We start from the raw sequence: 18,262 nt of genomic DNA on the forward strand, positions 1-18,262 counted from the left end.
CTCATCCCATACCTCAGATAATTAACTCTCAGGTAGCTCCTGTCACTCACAGGAACATTATCTGCTGCTTAAAGGCCTCCAGGCAGAAATTACCCTGGCCCCCAAGAGCAAAGGGAGGGACTGTGGGATCTCAAGGAGGTGGCATGTTTGGAGGGCAGGGTTCTGAGGAAAGGCTAAAAGTAGGGGGTCTGCTTCTCTAGAACAGGCCCAAGGGAAGGGACCGTGGCTTCTCAGGTGCTCTCACCCACTGAAGCACACAGTAGGTGCTTAACATATGTTTGCTGAATCAACAAAAAATTAACATTAGCATGTTTGTTGAACCAACAAAAAGCAACAAACCATCTCAAGACTGAGAAGCAAGCCTTCTGCGGTGGGGCATCCAGGTTGAGGGCCCTAGAAGACCCCACGGCAATGTGCAGCCTAAGCGCTCACAGCTGTGTCATCGGGGCATCGCCCCCGTGCCCAGCTTTGATCAGCAGGGTCCTTGGAGCTCTGATACAGGGAGACACTGAACAGGAAGCTTCTCGGGCAGCCCACCCAGCTCTTCCAGGGGGAAGTTCTGTCCACTCCCCCATCCATTCTGCAGCCCCCAGAGAATCCACCCCAAATGACTGCCCACTCCCTCTTGGGTTGAAACTGAAGCCTTCAGGAAAGAAAAGAAGCAACCCCACAACCCAGCTAGTTGAATCTGGGACCTTAATTTCCTGTGCACTAGAGTCAGCCCTGGGGTGAGGACCGTTCCTTGTCTCACCCCCCAGGAACAAGCACAGGCTTTTGGTGGCAGTTTGTGTCTCTTTACTCTAGTTGCTGGAAAAGGGACACGTGACCCCCTGATTCATAGGAATTACTTTGCTACTACTGGTCGTGCTACTGTAAATGATATGGCTGGCTTGTCCCTGTGTTCAGGGCATTGAACCACCTCGGCCTCTGGGCAGGGTCAGCACATCCAGCCCCTCGTCTGCTCCCCCCAGTCTCCTCCTCCCCTCCAGCCCAGGGGAGGCCAGCTGCTGCTCATCCAAGGCTAGCCCCTCCCCTGTGCCTGGGCCCACTGCCCCTTCCCGGGAGCATCGACCCCTCTTCTTCACCCCAACACCTCCATCACTACTGTCCTACCTTAGAATCTAGACTGTTCAACCCTCTCACATCTTAAAAAAAAAATCAGCCTGGTTCTTCTCGTCTCTTCACACCAAAATTCTCTAAGTTGCTATCACTCCCAGCTCCAGCTCCCATTTGCTCCCAGCAGCCACCCAAGGGCAGCAGGGACTCTTTGCCAGCCCTGCCTCACTGGACCTAACGTATGGGAGGCCCTTGGCGCTCCTTCCTGCTGAGGGCAAGCTCCTGGAGTTTCCCGCTGTCCCCAGCCTCTCCTTGGTGGCCCAGCAGGCCCTCCTGCCTCCCCTACCCACCCTCAAATGCGGGTGGTCCCAGGGGCTCTGTCCCCATCCTTCTCCCAGTGCGATGCACCCACTCCCTTGGCCCCGTAAGCACATACAGGCTGAAGGCACCTCCTGAATCTCTATGTCCAGTCCCACTTCCTCAGCTATCTGCAGGAACAAAATAAAATAAACCCCCCAAAATCACCTCATCTCCCTACCTTCCTCCCGCCCCAAACTCCTGCTGCTTCTCAGGAACAGCCCCGGAACCCACCCGGCTGCCCAACACAAAAAGCTGGTGCCCTCCTTGGCTCCTCCCACCTTGCCAGGACCTCTGGACTCCACCTCCGACCCAGCTCTCAGGTCCTTCCTCCCTGCCACCACCCCACCCAGCCACCACGAGGCCTGACCCGTACCACCCAGGGGCCTCCTGCTTCTCCCAACCTCACTCTTCACTGGGCCACTTGAACATGAAACAGATGAACTTTTAAAACCTTAAGGGCTCCCCGGGCCCCCAGGTGGCATCTTCCCACCCCACTTCCAGCGTCCCCTCTGTGCCCGTCCGTAAGCCAGGCCAGCTCTCTCCCATGCAGGCCTCTCCTGAGCACCCCTCTACCTCCCACTCCTCCCGTGTCCCTCCACCATGCAACCGGCTCACTCTACAACCTCAGCTTAGAGGCTTCCTCTTCCAGGAAGGCTCCTGAGACTCGTAAGAGGGAGTTGGAGGCCCCTCTTTAGAACTACTGCAGCACCCAGCCCTATCTGACAGCCACTCACGGCACTGAATAGCAGAAAGCCCCTCACTTCTCTGCACCCGCCAAACCACAAGCTCCATGAAGGCAGAGGCTGCCCCAGCCTGGTCTTAACTGGTTCCACAATGCCTGGCAGATAATAAGCTCTCAACAGTTGTTGGATTAACAAATGAACATCTGACCCAGGAGGCCAACACTCCTCCGCACTCCAGTCCAGAGGGGAGGAAACAGGGGGAGCTGGTTGTTGTGGGGGAGCTTACAGGTTCTGCCCTGAGCCCTGGAGGCAGGCTTGCAGAGGACTGTGGGACCTGCTGCCTACAGAGCACTCCAAGCCCGGAGGTGCCGAGGCCAGCCCCAGGGTCAGGAAGCCCTCGGAAGAGCAGGTGTCCCGGGTGCAGGGGTGCAGGGACAACTGATGGGACAGGCCAGCTCAGCACCAGGCACAGCGGAAAGGAGCACGGCCTGCCCACCTCTTCTCTGTTCTCACCTCTCCATCTGCCTGGGGTCTTGCCGCACCTTCTCTGCTACCATTTCCTACACCTGTCCTCCCATCCCTGGCTGCCCTCCTGCTTCCCCAGCCCTGCTCATCTCATCCCTCCACCTTTCCACCTTGTGTCTTCCTCAGCTGTGACCAGCCCCCTTCCTCTCCTCTCCTCTCCTCTCCTGGCCATCTCCAACAGCTGCCCTCCTAAGTCTGTGGCATCTGCCTCTGTGTTCTAGGTTTTCCGGCAGGGGAGGGAGAGCTGGCCAGCTCACTGCAGCCCCAAGTCTGCCCTCTGCCCCTCGGTAGGCCCCCCACCACACCCCGGCAGGCTTACCCTCCGTCAGCCCCAGGTGGATGCTCCAGTAGGTCTGCAGGCACTGCAGCTCCCTCTTCATGCCCCGCTTGCAGCGGCAGTCATACAGCGGGCTCTCCTGCAGGACCTCCAGGGCCGCCTGGCACTCCTTGTTGGCCAGCATGGTGTTGCGGTCGCGGCCCGCCAGGCACTGGCGCAGCGTGCGGTAGCGGGAGCTGCAATTGGACTCTGCTGCACACAGCTCATTGGCCCGGACGCAGTCCACCGGGGGGCGCCAGCCGTGAAGCTCGGGGCCCTGCAGGGAGGAAGGGCTGGCCAAAGAGCGGAGGGTCTCGTCTGGGTGGTGGGGAGGGAAGACAAGCATGAATGAGGGCCGCCACAATCTCCAACCCCAGACACAGGCCTGCGGGCACCGGCCCTTCTGAGAATGTCACACCCATTTTACTCCAAAGCACATCAAGGCCAACTCAATGCTGCCTTGCCCGACAGTCAGAGGAAGAGCTGTTAGGGATCCCAAGACACCAACATTCCTGCTCAAACCCCAAGGAGAACTCAAGCTGTCATTCTGCCCTGGCTCTACCACATTCTCTTGGGATCACACCCCATGACCATCAGCACCCCTCCAAGGCCCAGGAGCACGGCACTGCGAAGCCAGGAGGCCCTCAAGCATGACTACAGACAACCTAAGATGCCAGCAGACTAGAGAAGAATGCCACAGCCTCAGCAGAGAGCTGGGGGCTGCGGGGCCTGCTGGGGACTATAAAGGGCACTTCCTGCTTTCAATCTACCCAGGCCTCCTGCCAACCTCAGGTCAGGCCAGAGGTCCAGCCAAGGCACTGGGTTAAGGAATGAAAGCAGAAAGGAGTTTAAAGTTCCAAGTCTGTTAAGACCTTAGAGACCACAAAGTCCAGCCCCTACATTTCACCCTGGGGAAATTGAGCCCCGAAGGGAGGGAAGATGGGAGCCCCGAAGAAGGGAGATGACAACTCAAGGTCCTCACATTCACACACACAGGGCTGAAAGGCCTTTCAGACCCCTAGCTTAGTCATTCTAAGTTCCTGGAGGGCCTGAAGAGACAAGTCTGACCCCACGGTCTGATGTGTGCCCAGGGGAGGAACTACCCCTTTCCCGCCCAGCCCCCCACACCTTCCAGTCCACTGCACACCAGCCAGAGACTTGGAGACATGCCTGACATGGACCAATTCTGCCCCAGCCCCATCGAAGATTCTGTAGGCAAGCCTGGTAGGCCACCCCACTTCCTGTCTCTTCTCTCTCCAATGCACTTTGCCCCTGTTTCTTCATCTCTCTCACTTCTCTTGCTGATTTCTTCCTAAAAAGTCTATTTCTCCATCACCCTCTCTCTTTGAATAGCTGTGTGTTCTCTCCCTCTCTCTCAACTATTTCCTTTTCTCTTTCCTCTCCTCTTACCTTTCCCTGAAACCCTCTCCCTGTGTCCCTTCCTTTTTGTTCTTCTCTCCAAAAGTGAAATAGTATGTTGCAAAGGGGAAAAAGAGCTTCCCACCTTGACCCCTGGCCTGGCACTTCAAACGTGAACAAGCAGGACCAGGTGCACCTTCTCACCCATTCCCACCAGAGTCCAAACCCCTCAGATGGGAGGTGAAGGGCAGGGAGAGACCCACTCACTCGGCCCTTTTAAAGTCAAGTCCCCAAGACAGTTTACTCTAGACGTAGACATCTTCCCAGTCCCTCTGCACTCTCCAGGCCCCTCAATCCAGATCCTGCCCCAGTAAAAGCCCACACCATAGCCCTGAGCCAAGACAGCTTTTTCCAAGACTCAAGGAGGGAACTTGGAGTTTTCCTCCACTCTCTCCTGCCCCAAAACATAGTAAGATCCTAGGCTGTTCCCCTCCTAAGAAACCGGCAGAATCTCCCCATCTGTACCCAGAACCACCACTTCTCACTCCCCTGAGGAGCCACGCTCAGGGGGGAGCTACTGCAGGGAGACAGCGACACCTAGAGGCAGAGCCCTGCACAGCAAACGCATCACTCCTCACTGGGCAATGGAGGAAGGGGTTCTCTTTGGAGGGAGGGACAGGCCTACCCTACACAGAGATGAAGAAGAGGGGCAGAGACTGAGCCTGGAGTGGAGAAGGCCTCAGGAGCCAGAGCAAAAGATACCCCTTCAGCATCAAAATATTGACCATACCTCTGCATCTGAACAAGACGAGCTAAAGGCTGTGGGCCAGCTTACACAAGACTAGAGCAAAATGGACAGTGGGGAATCTGCCCAGGCACCGGCTGAAGAGGTGTCCTCTGCCAAGTCAAGGCAGCAGCTTAACTTCTTGGCTTCATTGGATTCCTAGATCCCTGAGCATGCAGTTGGGTGTATCTGGGCCTCCCAGGAACAGCTGAGCTAACCTGGCCTCACCTGCACCTGCTGCTCCCACCTACCCAGCCAGCCAGGCAGTCTGCTGAAGCCTCAGGGAGGGCGCAGTCCTGGGACACCAGCAGGCTTCTCCCCTCCCGCTGTGACTGCCTGAAGCTGTACTGTCAGAGGCAGACAGACAGAGGCTTAAAGGTCGGGACACTAGCCTAGAAGATTGGGGTAGTAAGGACACTGACTCTGCCTGCCCTACAGGTGGGATCTACAGCCCCAAGGGACAATCCTTACAGAATCCTGGGCTTTGTGCCAAAGCAAGAGCTTCCCCCACCCGCCAGCTGGCCCATGTGCCTGGAGCAGAGAGATGTTCTGCAGAGGGCCAGTCCATCCTCTCGCCAGACTCCCTGACTGCCACCTCTCCCTGACTCTTGTAGTTGGTGTCATGACCCCCAGAACCAGTCAAGCCCAGCCAGAGAAAGAAACCATGGTAACTTGGGGCCTTTGGGCCACGTATTCTAGTAAAAGTCAGAAGGTATTGGATGATGCTTCCAAGTTTTAGGTGGAAAGAAAACTCAGGTCCATCAGGAAAAGACATGCGGAGCAGCTTCTAGAGGGTACAGGGGGACTGAGAGACCATAAAGAGATACAACCACCCTCCTGCATCCATGTCCCCACAGTGGCCAGAATGTGCCCTAGGATGCCAGTGGAAAGCAGGCCCTCTGACCAGCCCCACTTCATTCCCTCTCAGGCATGTCAACACTGGAGGTTGGGATGGCTGGGCCAGAAAGGCATCTCTGCCCCAAACCTCGCTCAGAACCCTGGAAGCAGCACGCTGACCACCTTCCCCTGAGAACACACACCATGCCCCCCCCGCCCCCACTGAAACTGCCCACTCAGTCTCAAGCTCCAGAAAAGCCCCTCCCCCAAGTGAGACTTTCAACTCCTAAATGTGGGCTCCTTGCCAGGAAAGGGACCCAAGGGCTGAACCTCTATTTCTTCCTCCTTGCTGGCCTAACCCAGAGCCTTTCATGTCCTGAGGTCATTCAGCCCCTCGCCCCAGCTTTGGAAAGGTGCTTCTTAAGGGAAGGGAACTGAAGGGCTCTGACCAAGGGGCTAGTGACCCCCACTCCTCTCCTGCTCTCACCCTTCCTCTCTCCACTCAGCCCCCAGGGTCACAGACACCAGTGCAGGCATCTCTGGGCCAGGCACATGCACACTCTCTCACACACACACCTGCACCATGAGAACACAGTCATCTCCTTAAACCAGCCTGCAACATGGGGGTCCAGGCCTGCAGGTGACTGTGGGGCCCATAGTGCTCCCATGACCTTCCCCAGGACCTCAAAAGGTGCCCACACCTCAGAGCCATGCAGCCTGGGGTATATGCAGCTCAGCAGCCAATAATCTGGCTGCTTTTCCTGAAATACCATTTCCTTTTCTACTTGGACCTGTTCATTCTTGGCCCCAAAAAGCTGAGTTTTCAAACCAGCAGTGGGAAAAAAGGTCAGGTTTTACATTAGCCCCTTCAGAATGTGTGTCCCCTTGCAGAGGATTCCAGGGAGGGCTGCAGGGTCACTGTGGGCCCAGAGCACTAACCCAGCTTCCTTCCCCAGCCCCTCCCAACCGGAGAGAAACTGCCTCTGGCTTAGCGGGACTGGACACTAAAGGCCACACCCTAGAGCAGGGCCATGCCCCAGGGGAACTCATGCCTAGGGGAGAAGGAAAGAGAGGATGGACAAGGACCTGACCCACGCTGACTCCAGTCCCCTGTCCAAGTCAGGAGAACACTTCATAGACCACCCACGTCTTATTGTGATCAGCACCAGGCCTTCCCCTATCCCCTCCTCCAGGAGGCAAAGGGTGCTCTTAAGACCCCAGCTGGGCAGCCTGCTTCACAGCTGCCTACCCAGCAGGCCAGGGTGTCAGGGACAGCTCCCCCACCGAAGCAGAGGTGTGCTCCCTCAACATCAATGCCAGGCTCTCTGTCTGGAGCATCTACTCCCAGGGATGCACACTTGCCTGGGACTGCTGGTCAGCACCCAGCCTGGCAAACATCCTCTTTCTCTCCTCTTCTCCCAGAATGCTCTCTCCATAGCCATTTCCTAAGCAGCTGAGACTTCATATCACATAAAAGGGGCAGAGGGCTGGGAATTCTGGGTGGGAAGAGACTGCCAAGGTTCAGTGACCAGGCAGCCCCTCCTCCCTGCCCTTGGGGGAGGGGGCTTACAGAAGGAGCAGGGGTCTTTGTTCAGATCCTTTTTTCCCCTTACCCCTCTCCCTCTTCTCCCAAGGAAGCAAACTTTGGCCTTCCTCCCTTTCTTTCTTCCAGCTACAGGGTCCATAGCCCCCCAGAGGGGATGAAGGCAAGGCAGTGAAGGTTGCTCCCAACCTTCTACGCTCGCCCACGCATCTGGCTTGGGTCTGGACGGATGGGAGGGCAAAGGGTGGGAAGAAACTTGCAAAGTGTTCCAGGGAATGGAGCCACTAGGAAGGGGTTCAAGGAGTGGGAAGCGGGATGCATTTCCCAGAAGGTGACTGGCGGGTGCGCGGATGGCTGCCGCGCTCCCCCAAGAGATGCCCGAGCTGGAGGTCCTGGTTCAGAAGCCCGTGCCTCCCCTACGACCCACTCAGAGGCCAGAAAGGTGGGCCCGGCACGATTTTTCTCTCCCCGACACGGAGCCTCTCCCCTTCCTCCTTTATTGGAGACCAAGAGTTGGATTTTTTTTTTTCTTAAGTTGCCGCAATTTGAACCCATTATTTGGGGGGAAGTGAGTGTCACCACTGTGTCTGTGAGCGTGTGCGGGACCGTCTCGGTGTTCTATACCCTTCCGAGCCCCCGCGCACCCAGCAGCTCCGACCGCGTCCCTGCGCCCGCAGCCTCGCCGCCCGGCCCGCTCGAATTGGCAGCCCCGGCCCCGGTTCGCTCCCCCTCGGGTCTCCCCGCCTGTCTCCCGCCGGCGCCCTCCCGCTGCCCGCGTTCCCAGCCTCTCGCCGGCGCCGAGCGCGCGGCACCGCGCGGCCCCCGGGCTCCCGCGGAACAGCTGCCCTGCCGCCCGCAGGTACTCACCTAAAAAGAAGAGGATGCAGAAGGCGTTTGTCAAGATCATGTTAAATAAATCCCACAGTTTTTGTGTCTCTCTCCCTTGGGTAAAAACAATAACAACAATAATAATAGCCCAGCAGCGACAATCAGTCCCGAATCCAATGCGGAGAGCACAGCGAGTGCGCCCGAGGAATATCCTGAGTCCGGTGATCCTCGCCTCCGGCTGGAGGGGGTGGGGGCGGGGGGCGGCGGGCTGCCTCTCAACGCCCCCCGTGCCCACCAGAATCCAATGCACACGTACGTGTGTGGATCTGCCGTATACGCCGACAGCCGTCCCAGGTCAGCCCTGCCCTCGCTGGTCCGGGAGCGCGCGGGTCCCCGCGGGTCCAATTCCCCTGCGCTTCCCAGGAGGGGCCCTGGGGAGGTGAGCGCGGCGATTGGAGAGTGCAGGGCTGGAAGGAAGCGGCGAGGGTGGGGCTCAGAATGAACCGCGAGGAGGAAAGAAATCCACCGACGGGTGTCAGCGCCAAAGAACCATCCAGTGGGAGCTCCGAGGACGAGACCCGAGTCGCTTCTTTCGCACCAAGACGAAGAAAAGATTCAAAACACCTTCTCCCGCTAACCCTAGCTCCTCTCACTTTTCCCAATGGAAGCCCAGGGGGCCGTGGGTCCCCGCGCGCGTCTGGCTCTCTCCCTCGCTCAGCGCCCTCTCTCTGGCTCGCGCTCTTTGCTCTCGCCCTCCCCGCGCTCCGCTCCCCTCCCCCTCTTCCCCTCCCGCTCCTCCCTCCGCCCGCCCCTTCCCCCGGCTCGGCTCCCTCGCCGCGGCTCGCGCCCGCGCGCCCCTCTCCTCCGCCCGGGGCTCGGCGCTCCGGCTCCCAGGCGGCTGGCGGCGCGGGGCGCGGGAGCGCGGAGGAGCAGCGACTCTCTGCAGCGGCAGTGGCGACACGGTGGTGGCGGTGGCGCCGGAAACGCCCGCCGGCAGGAGAGCTCCGCCGCTGGCTCCCCCTGCTCTGCTCTGCCGCCCGCCCTTCCAAGGACCGACCTGCTGCCTGGGCCGGAAACTGACCAGCTCCCCCGGCTCCCCGGGTTCCCCGGCTCCGGCTCAGACCCACCAGAGCCTCCGCACCCTGCTCCTCCCTGCGCGGCGCGCCGCCGTCCCCCACGCCGCGTGCCAGCTGCACCCTCCAAACCCCTGCCCCAGTCCCCCGGGCCACCGTGTCCCAGAGGCCTGGAAGGCTCAGCTGAGGCCCGAGGGCGTGGAGTCCCGGGAGCCCGAGCCAGCCCGAGGCGTGGGGAAGGGGCGTTAGGAAGCCCGGACGTGGGAGTCTGGGGAAGGGGCTCCACCCTCCGCGGGCGGGGGCGTTCTTGAGCCCGGGAGCCGCAGACGGGCAGAGCTTCTTCCCGAAGCCGCGAGGGAAGAAGGACCCCTCCATCGCCAGCCCCCAGCGTCCCCGTGCAGCCTGCTGGCCTGGGTCTACCCCTCGCACGCAGACGTGTGTGCACTGCACGCGGGGCTCGAGAACTTTCCCCGCAAGCCCGGGGCGCCCTCACCCCACGCTCGCCCCACGTCGCAGCCTTTCGCGACTCCCTTTGCGAGCTGGTCAACCCTCCCCGGCGCGGGAAGAGGGCCGCGGGGCCGGACGCCCTGACCGCCTCCTGCGAGGCCGGCGAACATGTCCGGATTGCGCCGAGGGTGGAGGCGAGAGCTCGCGCGCCACCCCGGTGGAGCCACCCCGGTGGAGCCGCCCCGAGACCACCCGGGCCGGGGCTCCGCTCCATTCTGCGCGACCCGAGCGCGACGGCGGGCTGGGCTCCGAGCTGCTCTCCCCAGGCAGCTGACAGCTCCCCGCTGCCGAGCCCCCAGCCGGGAAGGGGGCGACTGATCCATCTGTCGATGGGCCGGGCCCACCGGCGTGCTTTAGTCACGGAATTCACAGTAAACGCCCAGAAACACCAAAAAGGAAGCTTCTCACTGGGAAACGACTGAAGGAGAGGTGAGGTTGCTGACGTTGGGGCAAGAGGGGGCGAGGCGGCGGGGCTGTGAACACGCAAGGGCACACGCCCACGACGCCGGGCACCCCAGCATCACGCCCCCTCCAGACACAGCCTCACCCGCGTCCTCGGCTTCCGTGCGCACCCCGCTCGCTGGAGTGGGGTCCCCGCAGCTCCTCGTAAACTTTCCGCGCTACCCAAAACCGAATCCGTGCTGGAGCTAAGGTGTGTTTGGTAGTGCCTTTAAGGTGTATTTTTAAATGAACAATACTCTGGAAAAGAGTAAATGCCAGAAAATCGATCCGAGCGCGCGAAGGGAGGGGTCACTCCGAAAACTAGCCTTCGCTAGTGGGAAAGCTAGAGGGAGCGACTTCCATCTTGCGGATTCAGGCGGGAACGCGGCTTCTCCGGCCTTGGAAGCGCAGGGCAGGCGTCTCCTCTGAACGCATCTGCCGTCTGAACGCACCATCCTGGTGCGCTGGCCCTCGCTGCATCCTCTCTCTGGCCTTTGCGTGGTGCCGCTAGAGGCACGGGCCCTTGCCAGTTAGTGTTGTCAGAGGAAAGCCTCCAGGCTGCCCTCCCTGTCCTTCCTCTGGGCCTCTCCAGGTCTAGAAAATGACTTCACATCTGACAAGGGACCCTGGCTTCCCTCCAAAAATTGGGGGACTTAAGAAACCAGCTTCAGAAAAGTGTCAATGAAAGGGGACAATTGATAGGAATTACACTGTCGGTTGCCCAGACACCCTCCACCCCTCCACCCTCCACATGTGGGTACCTGATTGGCTCTTCCCTCTTCCAAGGGCCCCACCCCAACTTCCAGAATTACTACTTAGCAAATCCCTCTTCCTTCTCCAAAAATTGTTTAAACTTTCATTTAACCCTGGCTGGACATGAGACAGAAAACAAACATACATGGGCGCTCTTCCTGCCCCTTCCTAGTGAAGGGGCCAGGAAAGCAGAACGTGACCCCCCCGTGATGGCTCCCACTGACTTCCCACGGTGTGGGGAGGGGGCTCTGGTAGCAGGACATGAGTGGCTAAGGCCCTTCAAGGACTTAGGGTCACCCAGCCTTACAAGGACAGTGGACAACACCAGCCAGACCAATATCTGGCATGTGGTGGCTGTGGGTGGGCACCCTCCCGTGGGCACCCTCCCTCCTGTCTATCCAGGCCCACCACTGTCTGTGAACCCCAGCCCTCAACCTGAGCTGCCCTTAAATATGGCAGAGACCAAGTGTCACACCATTATTTCCTGAGCATCTGCTATGTGCAAGGTACCCCTGTGCCAGGATCTGCAGAGGAAACACAGATGAATATGCACTGGCCATAGGCAGTTTAATTTTTCTGAACCTGTTTTCTCCTCTATAAAATGGGTATATATATATTTTTTTAATCCAGCCTTGTAGAGATTAGATGTACTATACACAAAAAGAGCTAGTCAAATACCTGGTTCATAGGAAGTTGTTCATAAAATGTCACCCCTTTCCTCTGGGTCCAGAAGAATTGGAAACCTATGACAAGGCATAAAACATAAGTGGAAAATGAGAGGCAGACGTAAAGGTCTACAGGGACCCAAGGGAAACAGAGATGACTTTGTGGAGGATCAAGGATAGGGGATCTTGCGAGAAAGAGTCAAAGGAGAAAGGTGCAAACAGAAGCCCTTGTGTACACTGATGCTCTCTCACACGCCCTCAGGTACTGTGTCCTCCAGACTGCCTGCAAGGGCCCGTCCACGGCTCCTGAGCCCACCAGCAGAGGAGACTCCAGCCCACCAAAGACGCCCCCTCCTCAGCACAGATCCAGGAGGTACAGCGTGCAGGGGAGGGAAAGAGCACAAGCCTGTTGGTTTCCTCCCTTCTTGCGCCTCTCCCTGCCTGCTCGCCTCACGGAGGGCATTCTCTGGAGGGCAAGAGTGGTAGAGGCAGAGAGAGGGAGAAAGGACCAGTGGAAGGGGGCAAGTGGCCACCCCACTGCAGTATACGTGTGAACATGCACACACACACACACACACATTGGTCACAGAGCTCAACTGACCACATTTGTTCTGCCCCCAGCACAATCTCATCTCTTTTTTCCTTTGGAGGTAGGTGGAAGATGGGGTTCCCTTGCCCTGGAGATAAAAACCAACCAGAATTCAAAGAAAAAGACAGGGCCAGCTAAGACATGTTGAGAACCACAGGCTAGCAAGCAGAGGTGCTCTCAGCCATGGGACAGCAGCTGGCCAGGGGCCTCCCACTATCAATCAGCACAAACCTATTGGAACCCTTCTTTGGGCCCAACACAGTGCCGAGAGCCATGGGGAAGACGGCCCTGGGCAGGACCGCCCCTGCCATGGAATCATCTGCAGATGGAGTTAGCCATACCCGTGAGAAGTGTGGCAACGCACAAGGGCCAAGGGAGAGAAAGGAAATAGGACTGCCCGACTTCAGGACTTGCAGGGAGGTAGGATCTAAGCTGGACCTGGGAAGATGGGTTGAATTTGGCTAAAAAGGGCACTGGGGAAGGGGGCAGAGAGTAGGCAAAAGCACAGTGGTAAGAAAACTTGGAGAAACAGCCCACGAGTTGGAAGGAGGGTACCAGGAGCACAGGAGGGAGTGGCCAGTGGGAGGAGATCCAAAGGCATGATTGGGAGGCACAGTGGAGGCCCAAGTATTGAAGGCTCGGACTTGCTTCCCTGGGAGCTACTGAAGGTTTCGGAGCAGGTGAGTGATATAACAGGAGTGGAGCTTTCGTAAGATTGCTCTGACACCTCTGTGAAGGATGGAAACAAGATAAGTCAGGAGGCAATGTTAACAGTCTTGGCCCGAGGTCATGAGGGCCCAAAGCAGGAAGAGGCGGTAGTGAGTAGAGGCAGGAAGAGTGTTGGGCATGGAGAGCAGGTGGCAGGTATGGACAGGAAGAGGGGGGTGGGCATGGAGAGCAGGTGGCAGGTATGGACAGGAAGAGGGGGTGGGCATGGACAGGAAGTAGTCATTGTCAGAGGCATTTAAAGAGGAGTCGGAAAGATGTTGGTGATGGAATCAACACAGGGCACAGGAAGGAGGAAAATGCCTTTTACTCAGATAGTAGCCAGGCCAGGGAAAGTAACCAGCCCTGACTTCTCAGGCTTTGTCCTTAGAAAGAATAATTGAAGAAGCCAATTGTATGGTAAGATACATATTGATAGTCCTTTAATTCTTAACAATAATTCTATGCAGTAGGTACTGTAAATCACTCTTTACAAATGAGAAAACTGAGGCCGGAACATCGTATTTTAAGTGACAGAACCAGGATTTGGACTCTGAAAGCTGGGATGCAGGGTAACTCTGTAACCTCTGTGCCCAAAATAAATAAGCACTATGACAGCTCCCCAGGCTGAACATTTTCCTGTCCTGATTCAGAACGTCTTAAATACTCCATTTCTCCATCCAGCAACAGTGTGAAGCACTCGTGAGAATGAAATTTCTCTTGCACCTTTCCTACGGGTTTTATCTGGCTAATCCTTGGAATCCAAGTCTAGAGCCTAGAAAGGATCCTGTCTAGCCCGGTGCCCAGCTCACCCATGGGCTTTCCTAGCCCTGTTCCAGCCCTGCCTCCCTCCTCATGGCAGGCTGAACCCCTCACCAACCTTCCCTCCCACCAGAATATGCCAGATCTCTGAGGCTCAGCCTGGCCAGAGTGAACTAGTCTGGGAATCGAGACCAGCAGGGATTTAGCTAAACCATCTGATTCCCAAAGAGTGAACAGGGCTGCTGGGCGGAGTGGGTGGGCCAGCCTGGGAGGGAAGAAATACTCACTGCACTCAGGGGCATTGATTTCTCTAATCGACTTCAGTCAATGTTCCCGGGCTTCATCATTCTCTTTAGAGGTAGGTACCGGCAGGAGGTGGGAATCTGGCTTCACTTAGCCTCTCCCCAGGGCCTCAGAGAACCTCTCTGCAGCCCCACCCATGCCAGGGAGGCCCTAAGCCCCAGGATATCCCGTTAGATGGGGAGCACGCTGCTGCAGCAGGATGCAGGGATGGAGCTGGGGAGTTACTCCAGCAGGAAGCTTTCAGGACCTTTTGTGGATTTAGCACCCCAGAGTTTCATAACTTTTTCCTCCATCCCAAAGCCCTGACAGCATTCCTGGGAAGAAGGCATGGTGGATTCAGCTTCCCTTCCAAGTGAACAAACGCAGGCTTGAAGATGGCCCGTGCCATGGCCAAGGCCACAGCTGAGCCAACAAGAGGCAGAGACAGGACTCCAAAGCAGATCCTCGCACACCCTGGTCTGGTGACATGGCAGCAAGCATCCATCTGCCAGCCATGGTGGCAGGCCTCTCCTCTGCTTCCTCCCACCTAGGGGAGCCCAGAGGAGAGGGAGAAGGCACCCACAGCTTTTGGCACTATCTGTGTTTATTAATCCAGGCCTGGTAAGGGCTGTGTCCCTTGAACTCATCTTCCTCTAGAGGTAGCAGATGTCCTGAGAAAAGTGTGAAGCCCCCTTCTTCCCCTGCCCCCCCCCACAGGACTCCCCAGTGGCAGCAGGAACTGAGCTGGTAACCGGCCCTTCTGGTGAGCTACTGTTGGCTTAAAATATCGCAGCTGGCTGTCAAGCCTCCTCCCCGCTGGCCCTAACTACACTGCACTCTCGGTGTTGGCATCGTCGTGACCACGCCCCAGTGTTGTCCTGGTGCCAGCATGGCCCTTGGCAGACCCCAGCTGCCTGGAACAACCCTGCAGCCTCTCTCCCGAGCATGGGACAGCAGCCCACCCCAGCTCTCAGGCTCTGGCAATCGGCCAGGTTATCCAAGGTCAGAGGCAGAAACCAAGGGAGAAGGGCAGTGACTGCTTCTGCCAAGCTGTCGGGAGCTGGCTCCTGCTGCCTGGAGCCCCCCAGGAGAGCTCTCAGCCCCAGCAGCTCCCCGCAGGGACCATGTCTTTATTTAGCCAAGCCTGCAAGGTGGGTGGAGCACCAAAGCTAGGTCTGAGATGGACTGTCACTTGAAGGGCCCAGCTCTGCCTCCAGGGCCTGGAGGGCAACTCACTAGAGGCATTTTCTGGACATAAAATGAAGACAAGAGTGTCCTTCCCTGAGCAGACATGCCTTCCCTGGGCCCAACCTAGAGTTCGGCCTTCATGCCTACCTCTCTCTTTGCATCCTCTGTCCTGGGAACTTCTCCCATCATCCAGAATGTCCTCTCCTTAACCCCACTGACACCGTGCACTAGTGCTTTGTTGCTATCCTGTCCCTCTTGCCCAAGTAGGAAACTAGGAAATGAGGCTGCTCCCAGGGGCAGGGCAATGTTTAACCCAAAAGAATGAATTGCTAATGGTAGAATTTCAGTGACCATCAGCCTCAGGCTCTCAGGGTTGGAAGGAAACTCTGACAACAACAATAATAAACTGCCCACAAGTGCATAGCACCCAACAACTTGCAAAGCTTTTTCTATAAATTTGTCTCCCTTATGCCTCCCAAACAGCCTTTGAAGTGGGCATTTTTCAGATGAGAAAAATCTTAAAGGCATCAAGTGACTGGTCCATGGTCATAGTCCGTGAGGCACTGACCTAGGACTAGGAACCCATTCTAACTGATTCCAGAGTCCCTATTTGGGATATGGCTTTTGCATAAACACTTCAGTAAAATAAAATAAAAATAAAATATTTTTTAATTATGAAAACTAAGACAATTTCACAGAAACACTTCCTGTGCCAGGATGCTTGGTCCTCCGGGGACCTCAGTTCCCCGGTCCCAGAGAGCTTGGATAATTGAGGCCTTCTTCCTTCTGCCAGGCTAGAGTTTGCCTCCCCAGACTCCCGTGCCCACAAGGATGGGAAGTGTAGGGAAGTGTCCAGGAGTCCTGCAGACCGCCTGTGCCCATGGACAGCCACCACCCACCCCTCTCCCTGGTGCAGGTCTGCTGTCACAGAGGCTGCCCCGTGAAAACCACGACGTATGGTTCCTACCTCCTACTCCCCAGCCCAGGTCACCCCAGGGAAGAAGTCATCACACCCACCAAGCAGGCTCCAGGGCGGGCCACTCGCAGGGGTCCAGGCACCTGCTGCCTCCCTACTCCAAAGGTGAGTGAGTCCCTGCTCCCTGGAGGGAGTGCTGGTGCCCTAGAGGGTCTTCCCTGCTGAGAGCACTGAGAGCTTCAGGAGTCGGCAAACTTTCCAGCCCTGGGAGAGTCCCATCGCTCCATATTCTTGCTGCCTGGCTCCTGGGACAACAGCCCAACAAGCAAGTGTGGCATTGTGGGAAGAGGCCCAGACTAGGGTTCGAGTTCCAGCTTTAGTCTGGGCTTTCTGGCAGCCCAGAAAAAAGTTCAGTACCATTGTGGGGTAGCACAGTGCACATAGTCAGCCTTCAGAAAGGGTTTCCTAGTTGAAATAAAGAACAAAAGAAATAAAAAGGACGGGAGGGAGCACGGACTTGTGTACTAACAGAATCTCTGTCTCTGTGCTCCATCCTACCCCTCAATTCATCTTCCATTCAGCTCCCCCATGGCTGGGCCAGTGGAGGGTACTTGGGCTAGCCCCCAGCTCTGCCCCAGCTATGCATGTGACCTTAGGTCCTCTGGGGTGATAACCCTCTACCCTATGAGCCTCACAAAGGACACAGAAGACCAAATGAGACGGTGCTTTGAGATATGAGGCAGTCTGCAGATGCAAGAAGTAGCCGTGGTGTTTTGGGGCAGCCCACACCCAGTGTGAGTTCTGGGGCCACCCTTCCCCATCTGCTTCAGGAGTGAGCTCGATGTAGACAGGACCTACATCTTCTTCATCCCCACTTTGTCAGGGGTTGGCACATAATAAGTACTCAGTAAGGGCTTCTTGACTGAATGAGAAGCCTCTTACCTGACATGGTTCAGGGACTTAGCACGGGGACTCACTGGGGTCTCACTGACCCACATACAATGCCTCCCTTTCCTCCCCTTCTGTTCTCCTTAGGAAAAATTGATAAATCTGACTGGAGGAATTTTTTGCCATTGAAGTTGTTTTAATTCAAACTAGATTGGCTTATGTGCTTCATTTTAAAGTCTCATTCTATAAAGGCTTAGTCCGTTAGTGGGAGTCAGACTCGTTGGAATTGCTGATCCATGCAATGAACCACCTTGTTCTGCTTGTCAGCGTGTGATCCCCCACCCCTCACACTCCAGCCCAGTGATCCCAGTAACTTTTTAGTCTGAAGAAATGAAGCAGCTGCAACCTCACTTCTCCTCCAGGCTGACCCCCCTGATTAGATAAGAGAGGCGCAGCCACAGAGAACAGGCTACAGGGCCAGGAGCTAAGGGACTCTCCCAACAAGGGGTTTCCAAGCAAAGGAAAGAATAGACAGTCTCCTGCCCTCCCACGGGTAGCCAGCACCTCCACACCTCCACTCCCTGGGGCCCCCACTGCAGGTAACACCCAACAGGGGAGAGAGGCTCCGCACTCCAACCTTGCCCTCACCAAACTGACCTCCTCTGCCGTTTCCCTTCGATCCACAACCACTCTGACAGGCACTCGGATAAACAGCCCCTAAACTGAGTGATAATCTATGTATTTTAAGAGATGCCAGCACGTTGCATTTTCCAGAACTAGCAAAATTGATAATGGCCTTTTTTTTTGCAATCAATCCCAATCAATCAGTCATTGAATTCTTCCATATCTTCTCGGTACTCCTTTCTGACATATATGCATTTTAAAGAAATACGTACAGAGAGACAAGGCCTTAATGTGAGATAATGGTTCTCTAATAGTAGAAACCAGGCACTAGGAGAAAGGGATTCAAAAGAGATCTGCTGCATTCGTGCATCACTCCCCTCTCCTCTCCACGAAGATACTAGTAATTGACCGCAGTGAAGACTTCTCAGTGTGGGGCTCTGGGCAGCCACAACACGTCACTTCACAGTGGCCACATGAGTTCATCTAGCCCTTTGGGAAGCGCTCACCACATGAATTCTGCATGTCCTCCAGTTCTGAGAGCCAGGGGCCCAGGAGAAACTGCGAAGCTGCTCCCTCCA

General features: G+C 56.7%; 1 protein-coding gene across 4 annotated transcripts in view; it reads right to left on the bottom strand.

The window, feature by feature from the left end:
- GFRA2 (GDNF family receptor alpha 2) overlaps positions 1 to 18,262 on the bottom strand; it is a 158,820-nt gene that overhangs the window by 72,827 nt on the left and 67,731 nt on the right. For 2 of the 4 annotated variants that reach the window (XM_073232643.1, XM_073232644.1), the window contains one exon: positions 2,944 to 3,258. The exons of 1 other annotated variant lie outside the window; for it this stretch is intronic. In XM_073232643.1, coding sequence (XP_073088744.1) covers positions 2,944 to 3,258 — 315 coding nt within the window. Of the gene's footprint in view, positions 1 to 2,943; positions 3,259 to 8,330; positions 9,051 to 18,262 lie in introns of those variants that run through there. One more of the 4 variants, XM_017661113.3, reaches the window with a different exon arrangement.

Source organism: Manis javanica, chromosome 3 (genome assembly GCF_040802235.1).
Source record: "Manis javanica isolate MJ-LG chromosome 3, MJ_LKY, whole genome shotgun sequence".
In the NCBI taxonomy this organism is placed as follows: Eukaryota; Metazoa; Chordata; class Mammalia; order Pholidota; family Manidae; genus Manis; species Manis javanica.